Source organism: Melanaphis sacchari, unplaced genomic scaffold, assembly GCF_002803265.2.
Source record: "Melanaphis sacchari strain LSU unplaced genomic scaffold, SCAv2.0 Contig4_pilon_pilon, whole genome shotgun sequence".
NCBI lineage: Eukaryota > Metazoa > Arthropoda > Insecta > Hemiptera > Aphididae > Melanaphis > Melanaphis sacchari.
The window spans coordinates 4,072,884-4,099,102 of record NW_020271335.1 but is presented as its reverse complement, the minus strand read 5'-3'; the positions used below and the strand labels follow the sequence as shown (position 1 = coordinate 4,099,102).

The 26,219-nt window shown below is 29.1% G+C and overlaps 1 protein-coding gene across 1 annotated transcript in view; it reads right to left on the bottom strand.

Annotated features, from left to right (window-relative positions):
- Positions 1–824: 824 nt before the first annotated feature.
- LOC112598988 (division abnormally delayed protein-like) overlaps positions 825–26,219 on the bottom strand; it is a 77,111-nt gene continuing 51,716 nt past the window's right edge. The window contains exons 5-8 of the mRNA XM_025345675.1: positions 3,724–3,989; positions 2,603–2,735; positions 1,496–1,706; positions 825–1,202 (exon numbers count right to left, since the gene is read on the bottom strand). Of these exons, the coding sequence (XP_025201460.1) occupies positions 1,060–1,202; positions 1,496–1,706; positions 2,603–2,735; positions 3,724–3,989 (753 nt within the window). The 3' untranslated portion in view covers positions 825–1,059. The remainder of the gene's footprint in view (positions 1,203–1,495; positions 1,707–2,602; positions 2,736–3,723; positions 3,990–26,219) is intronic.

Here is a 26,219-nt window from a genome sequence, read left to right as displayed (position 1 = left end):
TCGATCTCGAAACGACGACGACAAAATTACAACAGTAATAAATAACGATCTATATACTATAATACTATGTACCACACATATATACGCTACTTTATATTATATTATTAACTTGTTTTTCGCTGTTTGTTTAAATATCGAAATATTATTTTGGACAATATCTATCTATGACAGATAGTATGTATTGCAATGATAGCGTGAAGATCGAGTCGTGGAGTCAAAATATTTGTGTGCTACTCGACTTGATAAAAAAAAAAATAAATAAATAAAATATAAAATCATATCACCGCGGGTGAAAAAAGTAAAAATAAGATAGATAAATAAAAAAATGCGGAACTAGTGAAAATATAAAATCGTCCGTTGAATAAACGTGTGTAGAGCTTAACAATATAATATAATATATAGATTATTATGGATAAGTGTTCAAAACTATATTAAACAAATATTTACATTGGTTTTTTTTTTCTTTTTTTTTTTTTATCGTAAATTTATATTGTTTTAAAATATAAATTATTATTATGTACTATTATTGCTCGAGAAAAAAACTGTTAAGAGACAAAGTTAAAAATTGGGTTATTACGTATTAGTATAATAATAAGTCTAATGGTATATAATATATATACATTTTATATAATATTATATTAACGATTGTTATTTCAAATTATTGCGCTTGGTTTACGACAACAAACATATTTAAACATATATAGGCTACAGAGAACATTTCGCATATAAATAATATTATATGAATACAAATTTTATCAGTCTAAATGACATAAAAAAAAACAATTACATAATAATGATGACAACTTAAAAAATAGTTTCATTTTGGAAAAAAAGAAGAGTTTAAAATAATTAAACAATTTGTGTCCAGAAGAGTTATAAAGTGTACATATATATAAATAGAATATAGATGTATATATTTTTTCAAAAAGGCACCCTAAAGAAAAGCCGAGTAAATCCAAGAACAAAGTTTCACTTAACAACAATATAATAATAACTTAACGCGATGAAAACAAAAAATAATAATAAAAAGTACGTTTAAAAATATATCCTCGTCTGTAGCTACAACGCAGGAATAACCACCAAGCACACCGTTATCAATAGGGGTGCATGCAGTCGTATTGACGGGGCAGCGCCCGACGAATTATTGGAGTTTATTGCTACATCTGGTCCCGAATTTGGTACCGATTTGTTAGTCGTTTTGACTGTAAAAAAATAAAAATGTAAAAAAAAAGACATTAATAATTATTGTCATGGTGTACCTATATATTATTATGTATTATTAATATTATTATTGTAATAATAAAAATCCAGTGGCCATTTTAATTTAATTATTTAATTGTCATCACTGACGATTAAATAGATAATTATCTTAATTGTCACATACTTTTGCGATAAGCCTTATTATTATTTAGTTATTGTTTTTTTTAATAATAACGGCAATAAGACATTGGATATATATGTATATATATAATAGTGAAAAAAATACGATAATTACATTGTGGATTGTCGGCTCCAGGCACCTGAGTGGTGATCGGGTTTTCGCCAGAACCGTCGCCAGATGAGGAGTAATCTGCGTTGTCATCGTCATCGTCCCAGCCTGGGTTACTGCCCCTACTACCAGCGCCACTACCTTCGCCAGACCCTTCGGCCTCGTCGGCCATGAACGAATCCGATTGCGGATTTGAACTCAATTGGTTCAACACCGTCTGAAAATAAGAAAGTACACAATGAAAAATATTGTTCGGTAATATTCTGCTGTAACGGCATAATAAAGTAGTTGGTATTTACGAGGAATTAGGAGTTGGGTTAGGTTAGTGAGAGGATCGTGGAGATTTACTTTTTCTCACGCTTAAAAAAAAACATCTAAACGGTAGTAACAATAAATCAAAGCGTTTATGTTTATTTACTCATTTATATAATTATACTGAGTCAAACCTCATCGTTCTTACGACCGCTACAACTAAGGGTAAATTACATTTTTGTCTAAACAATACATGCAAATAGTAGTCAAAATAAAATACGCATCGAGCCATATTATGATATAATATCTACATCTATTAATCGGCAATAAAAAAAGAGAATCTGAGTGTTATTAATTTCAAAATTTCATTAACAGATTACATGAAACCTCGATTGTGTTACGTGAATAATCGGTATTTGTTTGAATTTGTTTCCCTATTAGTAATGTGTAGAGTTTTAAAACAGAAATAGACTGTTAAAAAAAAAAAACATTTAATAGTTGGTTTGCTTTTTTGATCTTATGTATATAGAGTTCAGTCTTCATTCATTTCGTCTTAGTCAATTCAATATAATGTTTTAATTATCGTATATATGTGTATTCCCGCAATACGCTTTCTACAATATCAGCAAATACAACATCCATAAATTACATTTATTGCTTGGTTAATGATCTTAAACGATCTATCGTCCACCAACACATAATAATAATAATAATAATAGTATAATATTTTTCCTACCTTTCTCCCGAATGTAATTTATTGGATCATTTATAAAGAATAACTCACAACCATAATATCTCCTACAGTACTAGCTATATAATATATTTTATTCTGTACATAAGTGCACAAATCCCACTACTCACTTGTCTGATGTGCCTGAGCTTGTCAATGACTTCCGCCACTTTGTTGTCTTGCGTGATGATAGAAGCCGTCCAATCGAATTCCGGGTTGTACATTTGCGCGCTTAACAGTGGCCCGACGACGTTGTCCGTGTATCTGTGTAATATAACAAATATAGCATCGTTATTAAATATGTATTTATAAATAGCCATCCGTTAATGATAACTATTATTTTAATATTTAATAAATTAATAATAAATCAATAGCAGGTCCTAGTTGCAAGGGTCGACGTGCCTGATGAGATAAAAGAATCCAGCAATAATAATTATTATTAATAATATTGTCATACACGCGTCTCATATAAGTAGATCCATACAAAATTATTTCATAATATCATCGTATATAATATACAGTGGACCAAATAATTCGCGAAAACGGGATATTTCACCCAAATGTATTTTCTTTGTCTTAAAAGTGAATAAAACTATAGAAAATTTACATCCAGCAATCTGCTCACCTTTATTTATTTTGATATTAGAACAATGAGCTTACCTATTATTGGACGTTACCTACGTTAGAGAAAACATTTTTTGAGGTTTTTTGGGTGTATTTTTCGATATTTTCATATTGATGTGAGTAGCATTTTTAAATCGTAATATTTTATACAGCAATAATTGGTTTTAAAATGAACACACCGAAAAAAAATTCCACAATTAACCAAATAAAATATGGTTTCACTCCAATATTAAAAATGACGAAAGTAGGTGAAAACTGTTATTTGTAAATTTGCTATGTTACGCACTATTGAAAGATGAAAATGACATAAATGAATGAGTTGTTTTCTTGACGATTTGTGATATAATATAATTTGTTTAGATACATAAAACTATCGTACGATAGTGAGAAAATATTACATTTCAATAATGTATATATATAAATATAAAGATAATATTCAAGGTTGGGCAGTATATATCGTAAATAACCCTATAAAAATTTAAGAATATATAAAATGCCTTCATCGCTTTATAAGCGTGTAATGCGTTTATAGAATATAAGATACATTTTTTGATTTTTCCTGTAATTTTAAAGAGGGCTGCAGTACCCTAGACATCTTAACTATGTAACTGCCTGTAAATATACTCACTCTCCTACTACCCGGCCGTTCCAACAATCAGTCGTCGTATAATTTGTGCACATGGATCGTGCCATGTCGGAGAACAGTCCTCGTACTCTGACTGCGGTTTCCGGGTCGGAAAACTTGGTCAGCTTGGAAGTGAGCAGTGCTGTGCTAAGGTCCTCTTCCTCAACGTTCCACACTTCTTGGCTCTCTGGCGTCTTAGCCGTGCCCGATGATGAAACTGTACTTGAAGCACGAGAGTTCCATCTTGCTGGACCGCAAAAGTATTTCACCTGCAACACCGAATCAAAAAGCAAACATTAATTTAGGTCAGACTACAATGTATGTATAACTAATTTGAGTTTTTGACGATTTTTGCAGTTATTGAAACATTAAACATAATATTATTATATACCTTGTAACAAATAAAATAATATTTTGAGATGTGAGAGTAAACTCTAAAAACAAAATTCATTCAATGTTTCAGAAATAATAATAAAATTATTTACAGTAATGCCATACCCCGACAAAACATTTAATTTTAAAATACAAAACTCATATTATTATTTAATGCGTGGGTTCATAGTTTTTGATTGTTTTGTTTTTGTTACAATGCATAAAGGACTTAATTTCATTATTATTACATTAACTAAAAAAAATATATTTTAACGTAAAACGATCGTTTTTTTAAATATATATTAACCAAATTTAATATAGAAACAAAACAATATTGAAAAAATTACGGATAAAAAAAATAAATGCACGAATAAAATTTACCATCATAATGGATAGTAAAAATATTTAGCATATTAATTATCGTATAATAAATTTATTTAAATAATGTGTACTACATTATATAAATTTAAAGTTGATTTTAGTATAGAGAAAGAGTAATAAATAGCTTATTTTAAAAAATTGACTAATTTTTATTTACACACACCACGAAGAGTTCAAACGTAAATTTTTATAATATATGTACTTATCTATGTATTATTAATAATTGATAATACTAAGGCGAACACCTTTTAAAAGTTTTTGGTAGTACATATAATATCTAACTATATTATCAGGCACAATTAGGAAGATGGATAGAAGGGAAAAATATTACTCGAGAAGCATATTTCAAAAGTCCTTAAAAAACGCTTTGTCAAATGCCCTAATAATGTTACATGTAGTATATATATATATAATATTATGGATGTATGTACACACTACACATTGTACCACTGTAATGTATAATACTATTAGTGATAAAATTAAAATTCACTCGAGTGACTAAACCACATTCTTTCAAAAAACAAAAAAAAATATCTACATTAAGTGCCGATGAAACCAAATTGTGTTATAAAAATGTTTTATTAAATATATGACGAAATTGGTATGAATCTTTTGAATACGATATACAACGAATGCAATAATTTATTAATTTTTTTAATTTATAATATTTATTTTAAATTCCCTTGAAACCGTTGATCGGCATCCGATAGGTTTTGATTAGATTGTTATTAAAATAATATAAACATAAAGTATCGACTACGGTTATAGCAAAATCTTAGATCTTTTAATACATGTGCACAGCTATAGTTGGATTAATAGGAGAGGTAGAAAAGAGACAGAAGTACAAAAAGCCCCAGGCAAAGTTTTGGACACAACGCAAGAACTTTTTGTTTTAAAACACATATATATATTGTTTAGTCATCGCGTGTACACTCAAACTCACATATACATATATAAAATATTTATACATATTATTTATGTATTATACTTGACGTTTTGGCTACCCGATATAACAATGTGCGCGCAATCAAAGCATGCACAATTGAATCGTGTGTACGATTACTGGGCTTGAGGCGTTAAAGATAATATAGGTACGTGATGTATTATATTATATTGTATAGGTATAAAAACTATACAGAGTGATCCTTTAAGCATGTTCACCCCTATGTTTTACTTTATTAATTTATTTACTCAAATGTTGATTATTTTTTTGGTTCTTAAGGATGAAATGTCCAAATACTTTAATTTTTTATGTCATTTAAGACCTTAATGAATACATTCTTTAGTGATATAACCTTCTTTTTTTAAAATTAAAATCATCATATCTTTACTGAAATTTGTTAATTAGAAGACAATTGGAAGATTACAATGAAAAATGTTAATTCAACAACAAAATCCAGGTGATAAGAAAATCATAACTATATTCTCAGTTTGTATTAAATGTAAATGTAATTTTTGAAGGAATAAGTTAATGAATTGAGTGAAGTCATTTTTCCTTATTATAATTGTAACATTTTAAAAATCATTGTTTTGTTTGTTAGACATGTGAATAATCCCCAAAAATACGTTGCTGTTATTGCGCAGTGTATAATATACTTATTGTGTGTAATATGATAATAATATAATATTGTTATTATACAATGGAGGAATTTGTACAACGGTGTTTTTCATTTGACTTATTTATAATTCCACATAAAAATGACACATTTAAACAATATTATTTTAACACAAAAGCTGGGTTTTCCCGTTTTTCCGGGACCGCTATACAGGAAAACACTGTGGCACTTTCTGTACACAGTTTACCGTACTTTTGCATTATTCATCGAGCCACGTTGTCCAATAAACTATTTGTTATTATATCATATACGCGCGTATATTGACACGAACGCCACAATAAAACAATATTTATCCACCAACGTCTGCTCCCATTACCATTATCTGTTTCTCTCTCTCTCTTTCTCCCTCGGTATCTGACACTCTCTTAATTTATGTATATTCTAATATTAAATTTCTCATAATTAAAATATTATTCCGTTCGTTCACCCAGTTTTAGCATTTCTGCACAACACGGAAACAACGGCATAATAAAATTATGCATGTAATATATAGGTACAATAATGGCACAATCTCGGTTGTCGTGTTATAATATTATTATAGTTACTGTAGCAAATTCTTTCGCTAAGCAAACACAACCATACAGTCATAATATATGCGATTATTCTCTTTCTGTCTGTTGTCGTTCTCTGATGCGATTCTCTTACGACAACCCGACCGGAACCACTGTATCCGCCATCCACGCCATTCATCCGAAACGTTTTATCACCACATTTGACCCTAGTGCACAGGAACCAACCACAATACAAGGAATGATAGTAGATTAAAACATTTCTCAAGATATAGCATATTAGCATCTCGGGTTAGAATAAGTACGTATTAGTACGTATATACTCAGAATATCCGCAGGATATATAACGCCAAAGGGTAACATTATTATTTGTAAATATTACATGAAGTTAAGTACTTGCGTCGGCCCGTGGGTCCAATAATTTACAAAATAAATTAAACGAATATTATAGTTTATAAACTCCAGTTGCAATGGCGTAATTTTTTTTTGAGGGGGAGGTAGGGGTATTCCAAGGCCGACATTTTTACACGAATTTTGCTCTCCTCCAAATATAACTACAATAGAAACCTTTAAATCTTTCAAAATAAATTATGAATGCATTTAAAATATATTTAAAAGATTAAAATATTCTTTCCCTTAAATTATTGCACATAATTTATATTTTATTTCGCGTTTATCCTTTTATATAATATATTAACGTATTGACAACGTTTTCGCATTCTTGGTTAAAAAAAAATAAATTAATAATATTATTTCATGAATTATGATTATACAATTATGGTCATATTATTTATTTTTTTCAAACTAGTTTTTATATACCTGCGATTTGTTTCAAAGCTTTAATCTAACCAATAAACTAAGTTTTAAAACTTTTGAACAAGCAATCGATTAGGTTATGGTTTCAATTTTATTGAATAAATTATTCCCCTCCACCTTTAATATTTTACAAAGCTATACTCTTTTGCATAATATTGTTTAGGTGGGAGTAGGCGCGATTTCCCGTCACTATCGAAAAATGTATAAATATTTTTATAGTCTTTTCAATACGTTTATCAAATGCAAATAGCATTTGTTGAGATCAAATTGTTTTTGTTACAAACAGGTGTACGAATATTAGTTATCACAGATATTACATAACAAAAATCAAATTTGCATTGTACTGTTTATAGTAGGTATACATTATATCAATAGACTGTCAGAATTATTTGTTCAAAAGTATAACATTATTTTGCTTTTTTTTTTTTTGATAACAGAATGTTATTATTCAGTTTTTCCTATTTCTCCTCCCGTCCGTTATAACCTTCGCCACCGATCAGTAAATAATAATCATAATATAATAGGTTGTGATTAGGTTTTTAACAAGCGTCACGAGCAAAACGAAACTGCGTCCAAATTGTTTTATTTACGCGTACGTGACTGCTGTAGTATACACACACATTATACAATACCTGTAACACCACAACGGCTATGGCGATAAATCTAAGAATTTATCACCGTGTGTCGGCCGCAAAATCTTTTTGGTTGTTATACACGCAGAGGCAATATTACAAGTAAATGCTCGCGACGAGTGTACGACACGGACAAAGCCAGTTGCAGTCACATGTTTTCTCGGTTTGTGCTCAGCTCAACGATTGTGTAGTTTCAATTGCATAAATTATTACAAATATTACGTAAAAAATAAAAATAAGACGAAATGATACGATTAAATTTTTTAACCAGTAAAATACATTACGCCCGCCAGTATACTTTGTGCTGTTTATCTGTGAATATTTCATAGTTGTGGCAAGGAATATTATATCATGATTAAATTATATAATTCATAAAAATGGAGTGAGGGACGCACTCCTTAATCCTTATCAAAACTCGAAATGTTCTAATTATTGGGCTTAAAATAAGTAAGGTTCGAATAATAATTGTGCTAGCCTTGAAATCTGTAGAGAATATTCGAATTGCACTCGATATGATATTTTATATAATTCATAAATTCCTAATAATTTTAGTTGATAATTATGCAATGTGTATGTCAGTCGGTTTATGCTGTTGCGACAATTTAACTAATTTAGAAATAATCATAAATACATATTTTTATATCATTATTTATAAATCATGTAGTTTCGTGTGATTATAATAATTTATAATAAAAACAATAAATTTAAGATACTTTCAACTGTCGACTGATAAGTAGATAAATAGATTTCATATAAGCAATCGGAGCGAGTGTAATATGGTGAATGCCGGGTTGTGATAATAGAGATAACCCTTCTAGTGCATTAGGATTTTTTTTCAGTAATTATCACTACTTATAACAGTATACCGTATCGTAATAAAAAAAAGACTATGTTAAAATTCAATGCAGAAGACGTAAAAGTAATAAAATATTGGCAAACAAAAACTAAAAAGTTAGTTATAATTTTATTTGTGGTTTATCAAATGGTGTACTATCTATAGTAACGTATAAACGTATAATAGTCAAATGTGAAAATGCATAATCGTCATTGTAATTAGTTTTATTACTTAATTCATATTGTATGGATTATATGTATTATAGAATAAAGTTCTTTTATCCCAGAAAACTACAAAGTCATTATTTTTTAAATTATCAAAAAATTTGTACATAAACGCTTATACACATTTATGAATATGCATAAATTAATGTTGTACATATTATTTAACTACCTTCTGCAGGAAAGTATTTGTAGAGATTATTATAGAGAGTGCTTTAGGAAAAATGGAGAGTTAAACTTTGCGTAAAGCAAATTGATATCTCCAAGAACGAATTTCCAATCACTTCACCGATGAGCGACTCAAACTTAACTTCACCAGAGCCAGCAAGAGGGTAAAACAAATATTGTTTGATAATAATTAGCAAATTTTGTTTTAATAAAATGAAACAATATTGTGATAATTCTCAAAGAACATGAAAAAAAAACCTATTTTTGTCTTCTTTGAGCAAATTAAACAATTTTTAATTTAATTAATTTACATAACAGCCGTTAACACTGTAACTGGCCACCCGCCAGTAATTCAAAGCAAAACACATTTGTTTGACACAGTTTATTTTAAAAACTATCTTGAAAATGTATAGTACAATAGACGATCAAGTAGTACAGATGTAATTGGTTTTTATATTGTGTGTGTATGTGTATTATTTTAACAAAATTCTGTCTATAACGACTAACTATTTAATAATAATTACACAATGTATTACATTAGTGATATATCAAAATTGTACGTATTAGTTGTTACGACACGCTCACATAAATATTGTGTTTTAAGATCGTCATATATAAATCGATGAAATAAAACATGATCATGTAAATTATATAATTTGATACTAGATTACTAGTAAGACGGTAATATAGTCAAATTTGCACTTGTCATCAGTACCACTTCAAAGTCGCATCAGTGAAATGTCTACTAATATCGTGTAATAATAATATGATAATTAATTGCCACATTAGCAATTATAAAATAAATTTTGTATTTATTTAATTTATACAGTTCGCTTATTTTTTTTTTTTTTTGTAAACTACAAACTCAAGCTAAAACAACTAATTTGTTATTGATGATTCGACAACTAATTCTGCTCATGTAGAATGGACTTTAATATTGTTAAGAAATGTTAATTTGACAGAACAGGTAAAAAATCAACTTTATCAATTGAAAGAGCATACTATACTATGCTTTGTGGTCTGTGGACTGTACCAATAAAAGTGGAAAATCTATAGCAGATCTCACTGTGGGCAAATAGTTGAAAAAATTTAAATTACCATTAGAAGGCTGTAAAGGTCAAGGGTATGACAGCAGTAGTAATATGAAAGGTAAATATAAAGGAGCTCAGGCAATTTATATTTGAAGCCAACGATGAGGCTATATTTATTCAGCTTGTACCTACTTGTCACTCTTTATATCAATGTGGTAAACAAGCAACGAAGAACTGTCGGGTGGCTATTACTTTTTTTTGAGCTCTCCATAAATTATAAAATAGTTCTAGCCCCCCAAAAATGGGAGAAAGATCGTCGATTGTATGATATATACATGTAAAAATAGACTCGTAATACGTAGGCTATAGTAAACTGTATAGATACACGTACACCGTACGCGTGAGATATATTAATTTTCTTATAATTAAACTGTACACTCGCGGTGTAGACACACAACACATGCACATAATTTAATAAATTATACATAAATAAAATAAAATGCACTCGAACATACGTGAGTGTGTGCACAAGACGAGGAATGCGATAAAACATAATATAAATTATAATAATATCGTACGTACCTACCTACATTGTATAATGTATGCGCAGCCTATAGATCACGGAGGGAAGATTGCGTAGCGTGGGAGGCCGGAGAAGAACGGCGGCAACGACGTATATCGAGAGAATATTATCGTATATATGTATAGGTACCTCTATATTTACAATATAATATATATTATAAAATTACGTAATATGTAGGTACGTTGACGATCATTGTGTTGCATAGTTCTTTGACGGTCGCGAGCTAGCGCGCGGATTCCGTACCGATGACTCTTCTTCTTATTCTTCTTGTTCTCCTTCGATATATACATATTTATTATATTATAGGTATATACTCCTATTCCGACCGTTCTGTTCCTTTTCTTCTTCTTATTATTATTATTCTCCTTTTCCTTTTTCTCTTACTTCTCCTTAACTTCTCCTCCGACCAGTGCATGGCGGCGCTGAAGTATATAGGCATAATAATAACCGTGAGTATGTGAAGCGGTGGCGGTAGTTGTGTCTATGTGATCGCGGGGAGGTGAAGTAGGAACAGGAGAAAAATACCTCGTGACTGTAAAAGAAACAATGAAACGCGTGAGCGAGGGGGGAGATTATTATAAAAAAAAAAATATAATAATAAAAAAGTATATAAAAAAAAACAGATAACAATGAAACGGACGGGGTCTCCGACATGTCTGAACTGGTCTTCGGCTGCGGCGGCATACATACGCGGGCCGACTGAAGACGTTGTCGTCGCCTTCGGGCGGCGACGGTGACGACGTTGAGACGACGAGATGTATAGAGAGAGATAGAGAGTCAGCGATGATGTGAGGATGAGACCGATGAAAGAGAGAGAGAGAGTCGGACAATTTAGGGCGCCGCCGCCGTTTGGTAATGAAAAAAAAATATGTATTATATTATTATTATTCTCAATGAACTGCGTACGCGCGGCGATGCGCAGACATCAGCTCCGCGTTTCTCACGGCAATAACCAACACCTATATATACCTGTAATTAATCGATTTGTTTTTTCTCCAAATCATTGTTGGTAACACGAGCGCTTCGTCCATTATACTATGGAAGACTTTTGTTTTTGATTTACAATTTTCTCGTTGCACAGTTGTCGATCACGATAATTAATTTACTTATGGATATATATAATTTTACTATTGCATATCAATGTTATCGACGCTTTTAAAAATGACAAAAACAGAGCGAAAAATGCGATTTACAATTTTATTTGAATTGTGACAATATTATTTGCATTACACCTAGTTGAGATTAGCTGATTGTACTCGCATTTTACTACGGAATAAACGAATTATTTCGTTTTTTTTCTTCTAACCGCAACAAAATTATGCACCATTAAAGTAATTAAGATTAGAGTATTCCGCAACGTCTGAGTAAAGTTTTTCAGCACATCTTAGTGAAAAAAAAATCGAAAACATTTATTTTAAACAACACTTCACTAGCGAGTCTAAGGTATAATTCGAGTGTTACTGAATGATCAAATACAATAAACGCGTAATAAATAAAGCTGTAGCAGATGTTCATAAGTGTAACTTATTAAATTATTATTGTAAAATGCACATACGTGCACACACACGCCTGTTTATGTTAAAATGATGTGAACAATGTAAATGGAATTCTTCGAATGCGTTAATACATAATAAAACGAATATTATTTATTGTAAGCTGGCAAATTACTTTCTTAGGCGGAACCAACTTCGTATAAAAAAAAAAAAAATTATAAGACGAAAAAAGTTTTATAGACATGTTTATATTGAAACATAAAAACCTTTCTTGACATGGATTGATTTAGGTTGCACTCTTATAACGTTATATGTTCGCATTTCCCCTCATATATCAAGTGTTTTTGCCGGTAATATAATTGCGCACGTTTAAACAGTATAATGTGAAGTGATACACACGACTTCTGCATCGTGCGAGTTGGGTACCACTATATTTTTCCAACAATCGATTTGACCAATTACATATTTATAAGAACACTATGACACTTGACAAAATTCAAAGACAACCAACGCGCGCACACAGAATCAAGAAGGATTTGTACTTTTAATCAATCAAAACGATAAATAAAATGTCTGATTCGCAATTATAAAGCCTATTAAGATAGGTATGCAACATAATTGTATACATTTACGAGATTATTTAATATTTAATATTTGTACGTTACACTAATATAATATTATATGGAATACGTGACCATTTTGATCATATTCTATATACATAACATTATATATAAATATTATAATAGTATTATAAGTACACAGAATGATTCATTAAGTTTGTTCACTTCAAAATTTTTCTTTAATAATGGATTTATTCAAATTCAGATTTTTAAGTACATACTTAATTAAAGTTAGTTTTTAAAGTATTTAAAGTTGAGTACCAAAGGTAATAGGCTGAAAAATAATATTATGAGGATTTTTAAGGGCTATGAGCTATTTAAAATATGTTTCTTGAGTATAGTTGAACAATCCACAAATCAGAATTGAGTAAACTAATATATAAAGGGAAACACTTAGTGGTGTCATGCTATGAGTGAATCACTCTGTATTATAAAGATACACCATGTCTATCGTTGAAACGTTTCTACGCATCAATTAATGAACTTGATATCGATGTTAAAGTTATTCTAAAGCCTACAGCTATGTATTATGTTACACATTCATGTGTTAAATTATTCAATTAATCCATATTACACATATTCTATATAATTGCAGATATTTTTATACATTATATATTTTTCTAATATTTTCGTTTAATAAATACACATAAATTAACGAATATTACACCAAGAATGCGATTATTAGCATAACAATATGAATACACGCGAAGTGTCCATAAAGCATCTATATACACATGCATTAAATGTAAATTTAAATATATGTATATTATTAAGCATGATAATATTTGTTATAAGACTTATTGCAAGCGTATGATAATATATACGTGACTTCTTATTTTGTTTTCCTTCAAATGTAACTATTTTGCATCTTGTTATTGTGATTCCCTTTGGTCAATACTAACCACTCGTCGTGGAACCTATGCAATTGACATTTTACCCAAGCATAATTTACATTTAATTCACAAATTAATCATTAAACGTGCATTTTTTGTTGTTAAATTAACCTTGATATAAGATTTCAATACTATGTAACAAAAACAAACAAATAAATAAAACCATAAAAAAAATGTATTTTTTAACCGCAATTTGACCATATAATAACCACGTTGCATAAATAAACGACATCTTGTCTTGTTATTTTTTTAACGTTACCTTCCAGCTATACGATGGGGCAGGATCTCGTCCTCAAACCAAATACCTGAATAACGATCGATGCAAATTAAAACTACATACGTATGCAGGTACCGAATTTAAACGGGAAATAAACGTTTAATTCTCAAATCGAGTTATCACTGCGCGGTCCATAGTAGACTGAAAATGTTGAATTTCAAAACTCGTTCTGATCATCATCGTTCCATACAATACCTATATCTATGTATACATGTTATGTGATGTTTGTGCGAGTGTGTATGTGCGTGCTTATTTATTATACGAGATCCTTGCGTATGTAATATTATAATAACGCACACATGCATAATATCATAATCTATTATTGTTATTTTTATTATTATTACGTAAATACTACAAGTAAAACCAATCATTGAACGACAATAACATTTTGTTACATACGAATTAATGATGGCAATATTAACCATATTATATATTTATTACTAGATATTATATTACTATATTAAGCTGTAAGAAATTTTATTGCATAATATGCTAAACAATACAACTTTGATTCGATTTTCGTTTATGAAGTCAACAAAACATAATATTCACTTTTCGTTCTACGACCGCAGGGTACAAATGTTTTAATTTACTTTTTATCTAATTATTTAGAGGTACACATAATAACTTTTTTTCCTAATATCAAAATGAGTCGATTAAAAATGTATTAATATTGAATAAATTATACTTAATACTTATACTACTCCTAAACAATTGTGTGATCAAACAAACCATAATATTAATATTTGTTTCAAAAAAAAAAAAAAAACGTGTAGGCACTAGCATAATATATCGTGTGACACTTAATATTATATTTTATATTGTAATATGTACATTGCACACGCAAGTAGAAAATGTGATATTGTATATAGCACGTTATATTATGCACATCGATATTTTCATTTGGTTTTCGCCACGATGTATGCAGCGCGTTCAGGTTATCGATAACATTTGACTTATATACGATTTCTACAGTATTGTATATCATACGAATATTATGATAGGTATAAACACTCGAATAAACGTAGGCGTTATAGGATTTACGAGGTCTTTGTTTTCTATTTCTCGAATAATCTATTCTGCGGGATGATCGTAAATCAAAATGTGGTTTTTGACGAGACGAGTGGGTTGAATCGAACTTTTGGGGTGTGTCGCATATGTCACTTCAGGCTGTGTCGGCATATCACTCTTTCTTTCTCTCTCTTCTCTTTCTCTCACTATTTTCACATACACACACACACACACACACACACACACACACACACACACACACATTATATGCTTTAATAAATATAACGCTGTGAAGGTATTATACTAACTATTATTATATTGGCCATGGTCAGATTGATGCGTACCTATATACATTTTAATTTACTTTAATTTACGTTTGCGTAAATTATAAGTTTAATATGTAGTATTATCGTGTTTCGATAAACTTTAACACCGTATACGAGCGGCATATACCTTCTATAGTAACCTATAAAGGTGCAGATCAATATATATTATGTTATTATTGTTCCACGACGACCGTACTGTCGCCTATACATTCGACCACTCGAGCGTATATCTCTGTTGCCAAAAACTTAATCAAAGAAAACGCCCAACGACGCGTTACTCTAATTGTCACTTACATTGTTCAGAAAACGCCAACATCGAATAAAAAGAAAACAGACGCCTTTTACCTCCCCGCCATAACTCACAACTTGCACAACGATAATCAAACTAAAAGAATTGGGTCATGAAAATAAATAAATGATCAACACATCACAACGATTGCGATTGTTCCTTTTTTACGACCCCCAATTGAAATGAAAGTTAATAAAATATATTTTTATAAATCCTAAAATGATTGTCAAAAGAACCGTTTAGATATATTTTATGGACATACTTATTTATTATTACATTCGATTCAATATAGTCTACAACTGTAGATAAGACTTATCCTAGATTGTTTAGTCATACATAATTAATAGCCTTTGTAATCAATTATCGTAATTTGTAACTAGTTTTATTTTTGATTAAAGTTACCTTTTAAATCCACCGTTCACGAGTAAATTATCACTTTTAAATATTCATGAAGTGATGTTTTGGCGTACCTATATATACCTTATTTCCATATTATACGTTAACAATTATAGTAAATCATGATAAAAATAAGATTTAAATTAATATTTAAATTTTTTTTTTAAATCAAAGAAGTATAGTTAAAAGTTTAACAATCACAAATTTACAATCGATTCTAAATCGTTGTCTTATCAGTGCTTTGTATTAAATATTATTATATAAGTTACAAACAAGTACACTTATTATATATTACTTATGGACTAAGTACCTATTCTATAGAGATTCAAATAGGTAAAAATATTTCTTAAAGTATATTAATTAATTCTTTTTACTGAACTGCTACCATACTTGACACAATTATCAGAACTCTATTATTCCAATTAAATTTGTATTATACCTACTAAAAATTAATTACAGTATCGTAAGAAATAAGTATATTATTTATGATATGTGTATTGTGTAAATATTTTTTTAATAATTTATCACTGAATAACTCTTCAAAACTAATTATTCTGTTATATAATTAACTATACTCCCACGTCTGGTTATGCAATTTACAACTGGCTAAAATAATGATCATAGTTTAATCAAAATGTTGTCTATTATTTTGTTGTAAATATACCCCGTAGTCTATACCAATAATATTTATATTTATATATATATATATATTTATAGATTCAGTTTACTGATATCTTATTGTCATAAGACAGCATTAATTTTATTCAATCAACAATATTAAAATGTTATCAAAATTAATTTACTGCTTATTAAAAAAAAAATTTAATTATTATTTAGTTTTGATTGATTCTGAGGAAAAAATATAAAGCGGCAATTGTTTAACAATTGTAATTTGTAATTCTGTTTCAGTCCCTAATTTAATCGTCATGTAACGGATGTTTGTTTAGCATAGGGTTATTATACTGACTGAAGAGTATGAAGTGTGTTAAACAGATTAGTGTCATCGTGTGTAAAAACAAGTAACGAATTAGAAAAAAAATAACCACGTTCGGACCCTTCGCTGGTCGGGAACAGCTGTATAATAAATGTACGCAAATAATAATTATACATACACGACGCATACTCATGTTATAGATAATAATATAATATAGGAATAAAACACGTGTTTAGGTTAAATACTGTTCAATAGCAAGTTTCACGTAAAAAAGAATAATAACAATAAAAATACATAAATTTGTATAAGTTACTCAAAATTTTAAAATCTTTATTGTAGGTAATCATTTTTTAAGTTTTGTGGTTTTTAATTGTCAATTTTTTTATTATTGTACATATTAAAATATATATAATATATATCTGTAAATTTGTTTTTTTTTGAGTCTTTTGATAATAATAATAAATAGTTAGCGTATTTTCACACTCACTGTATTGTAAAAACGTTATCTTGTGTGCTTGTTTTTTTAACAAGTGTAACAAAACTATTTGAAATTTTCAAATTAAAAAAAAATAAACCGAGAAAATCTTTAATGTTTACATAGAATAACTGCTATGCTCAATAAGTGTTATATATATAATTTAATGTACAGGTACCGTTTTCATGAAACCGTTAGGACACATTATACATACAATATACTCGGATGTGTTTGAAATTCCATTCTTTAACTTTTTATTTAAATTTACGTGTAATCACCGTACTTAGACGTAACAGAAACGAATAAATCATTTTTCTATTATTGCACAACTATAATGAAAATTCCAAACAATTAAACTGAATTTGAAAAAATTATTCTAGAAAGCGATAGTAATAATTTACACCGTAAATTATACAAATATGTACATCTTGGTGGTCGATACTTTTCCGGTACAAAATAAATGTAGGATATTCAATTAAAAGTCCAATCCACACTTTACAATCGAATAAACTATAAACATACCTCATTTATATATACGGGGCTATTATTCGTGGTGTACATATTGCAATTCGATACGAACGTTTAAAATATTGCAAATTTATTTAAATTTTAAATATAACATGGAAGTAAATTTTTTTAAAACATAAAGCAGCGTCTAATTTAAAATAATCAAGTTACAAGTAAATTTAAATGTATAAAAACGATCATTTATAGTTGTGATGTAGGTACATCGCATTATTCAATTTTTATCCATTTACAAAAAGCAATAAACTCTTAATGTAAGCGTAGACGCGCATTCGTGATATAATACGTATACAAACCACACAGCGATTATTTGTGTGATTATGTTTGTATATTTTATTATTAAGATTTCATATTACAGAAATGAATATCATTATTTCGTGGAAAATATCCCATTAGTTAATAATTTGTAAAATTAATATCGTTCGCCATATAAAACCATCCTCTGCATAACTATGAATTATTATACAGAAACCGTATGTCTAGGGAAATTTTTCTCCATCGATTGCCAAGTCGTCGATTTGTCACATGTGAACAAAATATAATTTTGGTGAAACGATATCAATTATCATATTATTATACTTCATAAATCATAACTATTATTTTAACCGTTTCAACCAGTATGAGACGTACGTTCAAACTTCAGGGGAACATTCATTGTTATAAACATATATATGTAAGAGTACATAACCAATAGTGGAAATTCACTTTAAACATCGTATGATATAGGAGAATATCGCAGTTATCGCAATAGCAGGTAACATAATATCATGCATATTACACACGCATACGTATAGCTGTATAGGTACGTTTCGAATCGTTTCGTCGACAAACCGACCGGACAAAACCTACGACAACACGCCGTAATAATAATAATAATAATAATAATAATACTGACTATCATTTTTTTTCCCTCCCGTTGAAACCCACGCGGTGTTTGTTTAGTCTCCTCGGCGCAGCCTGGTTTCCGACCATACGCACGTATTATGTACAAGCACACATACAAACCGCACGTTGGCCGGGACGAGAGCACCATAATATTATAACTACGCATACGCGTACCTACCGATACCTATAGTATAATAGATTGAATGCGGAGTGGGAGGAGAACGAGCGAAATGTAAAACTGCAACGGGAGCGTATAATATGGTGCACACAAAAAACTCGTATGTACACATAATATAATAATGTAATATAAATTGGTATATTGTGTACGGCCGAACGAAAAAAATAAATGAAACGAAAAAAATAACTAGTCGTATTATATACATCTGGTTACCCGCAGACGCCTTTGTCACGCGGACGGACACACACCGTACAGCACCGTGCGAATGCAAATCGACACGGTGATAATACGCATATACCTACATATTATTATGTGGTGAGCGCCGGATATCAATAACATTTTGCCAACACCTGAATTTCGAGTATTTCGATTGCAATGTAATAATATAATATGTACCGCTTCGATTACGTACATTAATCAAATGATGAGGCGATTCGTTAAACGTAAAAACGTTCATAATTTCAATAACTATTAACATTTTTTTGGAAAAAAAAAAAAAAAAAACTATATTTTCTACAACTGTTTATCCTGTTTTTTTTTTTAAAAACTTTTTTGAATGATAACGTACATTTTTAATTTCGTATTCTAATTTATATAACACTGATTTTAGTCGAGTAGTTAAATTAGTTACAAGTATTTTAGTTGCTACTTAATGCTATTTTGTAACGACCTGAAATTATGTAAAAACATATTTTAAAAAACGTTATTGGTTTTTAAAATAATGAGTGTGCATTCAATAAAAATAAATCACCCAGTATAGCGAATAATGTGTAATCCGACGAAACAATATGATAAGAGTACACTACTACACAAGTGAAATCGTCGTTAAAATTATTGTTGCACGCACCAAAAGGTCTGCACCGATTAAATTATTAAACATTGTTATCTAATAAGTAATAATGTATATTATATTATATGCGCAACATAAATTACATATTATTTACAATAACTGATGATTTTGCGTTAATATATTATAATAGGAATAGGTGCATGCATAAGTACCTATACATATATACGAATACACTATTATAAGTTAATAATATAAATAACATAGTAACAAAACTCGTTTACACTTGACTCGATTTTTTTCCCAATCGTCCGACATCTAACCTAACCGGGCACTTAAATAAATATTATATTATGGACACCGAAATTAAACTCATAAAGTATATAAGTGCATAGTAATATATTACGTATATAGAGTGATTCACCAAAAATGCTCAACCCTACTTTTTCTTTTTATTATTCAAATACTGATTTTTGAAATATTTAATTAAGCTAAAAAACTATACTTTTACATTTTTGAGATTTGTTGTACTACTTAATGATTATACTGTGGCGATACAACTTCTGATTTTCAAAAAAAACCTCCTTTCTTTACTTAAATAGTTTGTGGATCATTAATTTGATAGCCTCCTTCTTTTGCGAAGCCATTATTATTATGGACATTTTAAGCTTAATATACAAAGTTCAATAAATTAAAAATGAACAAGTTCTAATAAATTTTGATTTTGGTATGTCAATTTTTTTCAGAAAAAATATCTATTTAATAATTTACATTATAAAAAGGGTTTCTCATTTAAAAACCATAAATTCGTCTCACAGAACACTTCTTAAACAGTACAAAACATTTTAAGAATTTTAAAATATGGTCTTTAATTATATTAATTAAAGATTTCAAAAATCAGTTTTTCAATAACTACATTATTAAAGAAAAAAGGTTTAAGTATGCTTAACGAATCGCTCTATACAGTATTTTTTTTTCATTCTAAGAATATTTTCATTTCTATGTACACCTACTGAATATTGGCCATTCAAATAACACGATATAGGTAGATTTTGAAAACAAGTATGGATACTTTATTGTCTTATGTTATTTAGATTTTAAGCTATAAAACTTTTAAATAAATTTAAATAATCACCTATCAAAATTTTACGTTAATATTATATACATTTTTGTATATTTTAACAATAATCAACCTATATTCATAAAAATAAATAGAAAAAAGTTGTTTATATGATCTAAAGTTAACATAAAATTAAAACGTTTAAACTCGTTTTCAATATAAAATTCTTCACAAGTTAATTTTACTGGAATAATACAAACGTAAAACTACAATATGTTCATTGTAATAAATAATAAATGGACATTGTCCACATACCTACAGGAAGAAATTATCTTAAAAACTAGTGTGTGGCAATTGACCTAGATTCTAATATTATTTAGTGTCGAATGCAGAGGAACTATAGAACGAAACGTTCACAGAAAATCCGCTGGTCCTAAGTGGTTGAAGTATACAGGTATAAGCATGCACAGTAATTGAATTGAAAAATAAAATTGTACAATATTTTGTTTGTCATCTAACATATTATATTCGTTAAGTACCTAAAGCAAAACCACATTTGTTTGCTCCCAGGTCTCATTTTGTAGCTAAACTAAAAAACATAAAAATACCAAAAATGAGGTATGTATCTAGTGACCTTTACTATTGGCTTCTTGCAATATTTAAATTACTGAAGAAATTATTATAGTATTAATATTAATAACCTTAATTTCAATGGTTTCTGACGTTTATGTGTAAAAAATGTAAATATTAAAAAAATTTACGTAAAGCACTAAATCATTTCTCTTTAAGAATTAATATTGTGTTATAGGTTTACCGATTAATGCTATTAGCTACAGTAAAACGACGGCATGGCGTAATGCCCACTGATATTCATCTTGACATTAAAAATGTTTATCTAGAATGAAATTATAAAGACGTAAAAATCGAATTTCGTTTTAAAAATGGAATAATATGTAATATTGAATCAAGATTGTAAATTTAAATATGCGTTCGACACCGATTAAAAAAAAAATGCGTACTGATGTCTGATATACCATTACTATTGGCACAACAATAACTCAGGAGAAGAAAGGATAAAAAAAAATAGTTGCAAAATAATAAAAGAGCAACATTCGAACTATTTAATATTATTATCGTGCTAATGAATGTATAGTAGCAATAAGAATATTATATCAGTGAAATCTAGTAAAATAGTAAGTACGGGTGCGAAATGACTTGACGGCGCTCCAGAGCGGACCGCGTATCATCCTTGGCTGCCACGCATTACTATACTGCAAGTTATGTCCGACTTAAATTATAAAATATCTGTGTGTGTGTGAGCTTGTGCGTGTTAGTGTGTAGCCTACCGAGAAATATTGCGGTATAATAGCATTCCGATAATATGTCGAACGATAAAAATAAGTGACGGAATTCTCCGATAGAATGTAGCAGCAATTTTGCCGTGTAACTGTTTATTTGTTACTCGTTAGTCGTTTATATATATACATATCAAGCTACTATTTTTTTCATTCTCCTTCTCCTTTATCTTCTTCTCCTATTCCTTCTTTTCTGTCTTCTTATTATTATTTTTCCATTTTTATGCATTTGTATCATAACAAACTTACTCTTTGTCTTTATAACGCTCATTGGTATTGTCTTACGTCCTATCTAATTATCGCGGATAATGCTGCTCCCGAAACGTTTATATCGTTTTATGTTTAACCGTTAAGAGAAGATATAGTAAGCATGTGTGCACTTAAAAACTTTAAAATATTTATTAAACATTTTTTTTAGCAGCTTATTTTATATATTAAATATAAATAAAGCAAATAACATCTAAAAATAGGAATGATATTAAACAAGACACGGATAATATTTAAATCCATGTGGTACGTATGTCCAATCAATTACTGAATCAACTTGCAACCACTATTATAGAACTTTAGATTGTCCAATGATCATATGATATAAGAACAAATTGTTGTTTTGATAAATGTTATTGAAAAGAAAATTTACAAAAATATTACAAAAAAAAAAAAAAAAAGAAGAAATATAATAGTTCAAAAGGCAAAAATACACCGAAATATATATCAAAATGTAAAAAATATCTGAAAAGGCAAAAATATGTTATATTATAAAACTACAGTTTTGTATTTTTTATGTATCTTAAGATTTTGTTTTATTGTATTTCATCCACAGCAATAAGTTGCACTATTTTTTTAATGTACTTTGAAATATGTGGTTTTTAAAAGATGCTTAAATGTGTTTATAGGTATTTAACACGTCATATGTGCGTTTAACCATCGAATAATTACAAGTTGTGGCCATGCAGTGCACTGTTATTATATCGGAACCAACACACTCGACAACTATTATACACACCTTGTCTGTACAATATATAAAACGATTCGCGTTGATCGCGACACAATTCAAACGAACAGCATATTATATTATACATGTACAAGATATACGGTGAATGCCCCGTATAATTATATATATTTAACTAAACACAATCGACAGATTCGAAACGCGTCATAACACATCATCGATTACTCTCAGGTTTTTTTTTCTATAGCTATACCCACTTTAGATTTTTTGTTTTTATTTTTTCTCCCTCTTTCCGTATACCAGAGGCCATAACAGTTTCGTTTTACTTTTCGTGATTAATCACGAGATATCGAACATCATCTGGCATGTCGAAACCATATACAAAATACAAATATCGATTCGGCAGCCATACATTATTGCTTATATTATGTATAATTTATTGTATTATTATAATTATATTTGCACGCACAACTGACTTTTGTTAAAAATTGTTTATTTTTTTTTAACTCATAGTCATAAACCATTAAAATATTTACTTTTTTTAATACAAAATTAATGTTTTACCACATAATTTATTAAGCTATTATTGTATGGTTTACAATACTAAATTATAGTTAAAACTAATATTGATACTTGCCACTTAATATTCAGTATCATTTCGAATGTTGTATAACATATTATAATATGTAATACTTATAATAAGTTTTTAATTTATCGTTAAGTTTAAATATTAACAAATTAGGTATTTATTTATCTCGTCTTAACGTTGTATACGTATCAATTTAAATTTAAAATATTCCTATAAAAAGTTGGGTTTTTGACCATTTTATATCGCGAGGCAATCTGCATAATTTTTTTATTATTATTATTTTAAACGCGTACGATAAACCTATTCTATAGTATAACTTTATTCAATGAAAAAAAAAACATTGCTCTAGGGGATTCAGAAATTATATACTCGCTTACGTGTACGGAATTTACGTGAGTAATTAATATACGAGTACAAACTAGATATGTATGTATAAATCAAAATTTCAACTTGATATAAGGTCATTAGTAGTAACTTATTAACACCTATAGTATTTTGAGTACCGATGATTTTCCCTATGGATATATAATTTTATGTTTTATTCTAAATAGGCATAATATTGTTATTATGTGTTACTAATTATATGTCAATCTGAAATTGTATAATTCGCATAAAACATTGATGTTTGATGAAACGTATAAAATAATTTTTGTTTCAACATTTATCGACTAACATAATATAATATGCAATACATTTTGAGTATATGGTAAAATACTATTATAACATTTTAATACGATTATTCATACAACCACTCTATTCGTAATTTAACAAGCAAAATAAAATCAACTATCGATATACTATATAGGTAGCATGTAATTTGTAATTGCATTACTTTACCAAGTTCAAACAGTCAACAAAATACCAAGGTATAATACTAAACTGTTGGCATTAAGTTTTGAGTGTTAAACTTATATTGGTTTGTGGGCTTATTAAATTTAAAAGTATTTTATAAATGAAAATAAAATATATTACGCGTGGAACCCATCCTGTTGAACTTTTTAAAGGGTTTATAGCACTCGGGGGACAAATCTAGTACGAAATGGTCTTATTTTTGGCACGAACGTTGGAATTTTTACTCGCGACAGATTTATTGGGGAGCCAGACACCCGTTCTTCACTCGGGTTCTAATAAGAAATTTCCTGTTGCCAATGATACACCGACTTCTCTCTCTCTCACACACACACACACTCTCTCCCTATCCCTCTTCCGTACACTATTTCACTCTCCCTCTGTGTGTACGTATGTGTGTTTCTATCTTTTTTTTTACGCCCGGTAAAAATAAACCAACTGCACGGCGACATTCCATTCCGAGGTACACGCTAAAAATGCATCGTTCGCCGACGTCGTTGCCATGCATATAATCTTGTCACACATATAAATCGTTAGCCTTAACTCGGTATATTAACCATTCCTGTCTTAAAATATACAGTGTGATTTCCATACCATTGCACTGTTATGTGCTTTCTTTAGAAATACATATATGGCTAATCGCAGATTATTAATAATAATTATACGTACTTAAATACGTTTGTATTTGTAACGACTCTTCTAATTATATATATATATATTTAAAAACAGAGCGAGCTACGTATAACGCGCTCAAGACGAGTATACTGTAATAAATTATTCATAACGATGTATTGATAATTTATTTGAATTTACCACACCCTGTATTCTCAAAATAAATAACATTGTAGACTCGTCATTTAAATTATACAAAAGTCTGAGACTTTTGTTAAAGTAAACTATTACTATTTTCTTCATATGAAATAAATTACAATTTTAAACATTTACCATTTTCGTTTCACTTTTCTTTTATCAATTTTCTCTTATTACCCCAATTTTACTTTATTCTTCATTCAAAATAATGTGTTCTTAATATTAGAAAAATTACTTTCATTATTATATTCGCTCTTTCAATACAAAATTCGTATTATTTTCCCTTTTGATCGTTCCGTTCCACACGCCGCCATCGTGTTCTTATGAAGAGTAGAGTACCTTCATACATATTATATAAAGCTAGGCATGTATACAAAATTAAAAAATAGCAAAAACCTAGTTTTCACTAATTTGACCCAGTTTTGTTGAAACAAAACACTGTCAAGAAAAATGTAAGTATGCCATCCGACGATAATGTTTATTTATATAATTCTATCACTTCTCATATTCTTGCTTTATGGTTTTATCGACGATTTTTCCAAATTGTATTAGGTTGTTTTTTATTCTTTTCTTCTATACACTCACAATACCATCACTTCGTTATAAAACGAAAGGAAACAACGACATTTGG